Source organism: Opisthorchis viverrini, assembly GCF_000715545.1.
Source record: "Opisthorchis viverrini unplaced genomic scaffold opera_v5_24, whole genome shotgun sequence".
Taxonomy (NCBI): domain Eukaryota; kingdom Metazoa; phylum Platyhelminthes; class Trematoda; order Opisthorchiida; family Opisthorchiidae; genus Opisthorchis; species Opisthorchis viverrini.
The window spans coordinates 1,772,538-1,776,089 of NW_008751680.1; the positions used below are offsets into that span (position 1 = coordinate 1,772,538).

Genomic DNA, 3,552 nt, shown 5'->3' on the forward strand with positions numbered 1-3,552 from the left:
GAGGTATCACATTTACTGGTTGTGGAATACCGCATCGGCATTCCATATCTTGCGCTCCTAATTAAGGTCTGACGTCTATTACGGTTCGTTCACGCCAACCAAAAGTATGAAATTTACTTATTCGAACTCACACCTCGCGTTTCGGAAGACAACAGAAGGCGATGACACTCATTACCAGGTGTATCTTGGAACTGTCTAAACGTAGCGCATGGGGCTCAGGTGAAAATTATCTTATTGTGAGAGTAACGGACCACTGACTGCAGCAACACAAAGGGACATGTGCAAGCGTCAAGTTTCGGTCTTTTTGCTTGTCTAGCAACGTTGAAAGATGTAGCATCAGACCAAAGTCAATGGCTTTTGCGATCCCGGTTTCCCTTCCGGTACTGGAGGCCTAACTAACTCAGCTATTTGCACCAGGATAGCACGACACCCTCGCCCCCTAATTTCGCCCTCTTTTACCAGATCATTATTCGAGTAAGTTTTTGTCCCACGACAATGAGACATCGGTGTTACTGACATGTTTTAATGTAAGCCAGTACCATATGATTATCTGAGTGCAGCAGCTATCAACACCCCAGAACCGGTTGTGATAATTTATCGCTGGTCCATTCTTTTCACTTTTATCTCATTCCAAGGCTGTTCTAAATACAGCATGCTATATTCATGAACCGTTGTCATCGGTAGCCACACTGTTTATCTGAAAGGTTTCGGTGCTCGGTTGCGATATACACCGAACGAAAAGCTGACACATGTGGTGACCTAGCTCTTTCCCGTTATATTCATTGTACTGTTTCGTACGCCCATTTTCCCATGCGTTTCATGCGTTTGTCGAGATTGCTCTAACTGTTGCCGCACACAATAGGCTTGGTTGCACAGCACGATGTAGTCGTTGAAGTACTGGATCCACAATCCGTTTAATGCTCCCAAAAATCACGTTACATTTGTATGTCTACGGTTTGAACCTATTGAATAACAGGCTAAGCTCTGCTGTGGTGCGGTGTAGACTTTCCAGAACAGCTGTTGACAATGTTGGCGATCCATATAATGCCCGGTGTGCATGATTTCCTGACTCCTCGAAACTATGTTGGCGCCAATCAGAGAACTTCTCCACCTCTAGCCGTGTTTACTTCAGTTGAACAGAAGGTTGTCATGTTGGTAGCAGGGCACTCCAAACTATGTCGCACATAACGCAAACTAAAATACCCGAGAAAATGTGGTTGATCGAAATCCTTCTTCGTCGATCGTCAAACATGCACAAATCAACCAACCGATATATACTAATCTTTTGGAGTACTCATAGCGTTCAGCTGGTCCCGATTGCTTACTTCCCCCGAGATCTTAATCAACACTCACCGCAGGGCAGTCTTAGGCACACAGAGATGCGCGTGACCTTGCGATTTCCGTTGATATGACCAGTTGCCTTCTGTGTTCCTACATCCTGGTTTGAAGTACGACCTACACGGCCACCCTTTATGATGAGTATTAGGGTCAAAAAATGTTCGAAACGGCACCGTACAAGTCGTCCTCTGAAGTCAATTTCATATTTTATAAGCCCAGACCTAGGGATCACGGTCTTTTCGCCACTCAGTCATCACCAGAGATGCCATCGTTTTCCAGCGCTAAATAAGTAATGACTGTTTGTTGAGATGACCTGACGTATTTGGCTCTCTTACGTCGATGCCTGTTAAAAATTCACAATTCTGTCCAGATACTAGAAATGGCTCTTTATTTTTATCCTATATTCTATTTGTTTCTCCGTTTAATTTTCAGTGATCAACCTTCTAAGCCGTCATGTTCGACTGCTGACCCAAGCCAGTATCACAGTTCCCCCCTGGCTTCTCGTAAGGAGGACACTATTGTGAAGTTCCCTTCCTCCCAGCCTGACGTTTGTGACTCAGCTGTTGACGACCCACCCAGTTTTGGATCTGTTAACGGCCCCTGTTCTACTAAGTCAGCGGATAGTGCTAGTCCCCAGACTACTTCTCGACAAACCCCTGCAGCGCTTGACTACCCACCTTTATTCCCTCTCTCAGGAAGCTCCCGCCCTTCGTTCAGTTCGTTTGATGTTTCTCCGTACTGGCGTTTGTACGAACCAAGCAGAATAACTACTCTACCCAAGTCGTTCACTCGTAACCTGTTCTCAGTAGCTAGTACCCCCGAACCAGGTCGTGATAGTCCTCCCTCTGCTGCGCCAGTAGATTGTGATTCACGGAAGCTTACCGTGCCTAAATCTGAAGGTAACTGCACTCTTGACGGAGAAGAATCTTCTTCCCCTACGACTGGTACCGAAACGAATGCGGCTGCGGCGGCTGCTGCTGCTACATTGTTAGCTGGTATTCTTTCCTCCTCGGGTGACCGACTGGATTTCCCCATACAGACTAGTGGAAATGAACGGACCACTATTTGTCATCCCCGCTATCCATACCACTGGATTCGGCGAACGACGCCTTTGAATGAGGACGGTGAGGTACAACACCGGCTGATTACATCAGGTAGCTTCTGGGATCCAGATGAAGTAGGCGAAGACTGTGATCTGCTTTATAACATGTTTGACGCCGAAACCGAACGTGATGACGATGACGTAGATGAAGATGACGATGGTGAAGGAGAAGACGACGAATCGGTCGAGGCTCGAGGAGCATATGATGGTGAAATGGATGATGACGACAGTTTAGCGGACTTAGAAGATTATCTCTTCTACTACCGTACTGGTGATCTACTTTTCGGTCCTCCCTCTCTCACTTCAATTTGCCCACCCTACTTTTATGCTGTACGGGACACATTCGGAACCGAGTCGGAAGCCGACTTTGGGGTTTACACAACGCGCACAATGAAGGATAGCCATCCAGTTGGACAAAGGAATGAGAAGTCGTGGCGTGAGGAATGCAGTCAGCTCGCGGAAAAGGTGAATGATTTGAAGAATAAAATGAATGAACTACGCATCCGTCGCCAACACCGACAAAAGGTGCGGAGCCATGAACAACCAGTCTGCGAGCGGACAGTGCCAGAGAGGAATTCGGAAACCCAAGACAGCCGTACGTTTTATTAGTGTTTTCTTGCACCTCTAAAGGTGATTCCTCAGCGTGAAAAATCTCTGCAGATCTGAAAACATTGGCTTATAAACAATTAACTTAGTGAAAAGGACGTGTATTAAGCGAGATGTGTATTAAACAGCACGGGCGAATCATCCAACGGGTTCAGGTTACTGACTTACCGAACCAAGACGTGCGATAACAAGCGAAATTTCTGCTTGGACGGCATGTACGATGCTTTATGACCCTTGACTAAATTGAGTTAATGAAATGTTGGAAGGTAGTTAAAAGTATTTTAGCCGCATTTCAGCTAGTTATCTACCCCTTTTTACCGAAGTCATTACCACACAGTTTTGGATTCATATGGAAGAATCCCGGTTGGCGGCATGTGGCCGCTCCTGGTTCGTGGATATAATTTTTTTCATTAGTACCTGTCTAATTTATTCCTGTTTGCCTGTGATTGACTTGATCAAATAAAGCCTCGGGATTCGAAAAGACGCTCGATATGAATGCAGTCGTT

The 3,552-nt window shown here is 46.0% G+C and overlaps 2 protein-coding genes across 2 annotated transcripts in view; one reads left to right on the forward strand and one right to left on the reverse strand.

Moving 5' to 3' along the window:
- T265_02100 (hypothetical protein) overlaps nucleotides 1–2,373 on the reverse strand; it is a gene marked incomplete at both ends in the record, with an annotated part of 3,794 nt that extends 1,421 nt beyond the window's left edge. The window contains one exon of the mRNA XM_009166259.1: nucleotides 2,016–2,373. Within this exon, the coding sequence (XP_009164523.1) occupies nucleotides 2,016–2,373 (358 nt within the window). The remainder of the gene's footprint in view (nucleotides 1–2,015) is intronic.
- T265_02099 (hypothetical protein) overlaps nucleotides 1–3,552 on the forward strand; it is a gene marked incomplete at both ends in the record, with an annotated part of 33,392 nt that overhangs the window by 7,936 nt on the left and 21,904 nt on the right. The window contains one exon of the mRNA XM_009166258.1: nucleotides 1,771–3,035. Within this exon, the coding sequence (XP_009164522.1) occupies nucleotides 1,771–3,035 (1,265 nt within the window). The remainder of the gene's footprint in view (nucleotides 1–1,770; nucleotides 3,036–3,552) is intronic.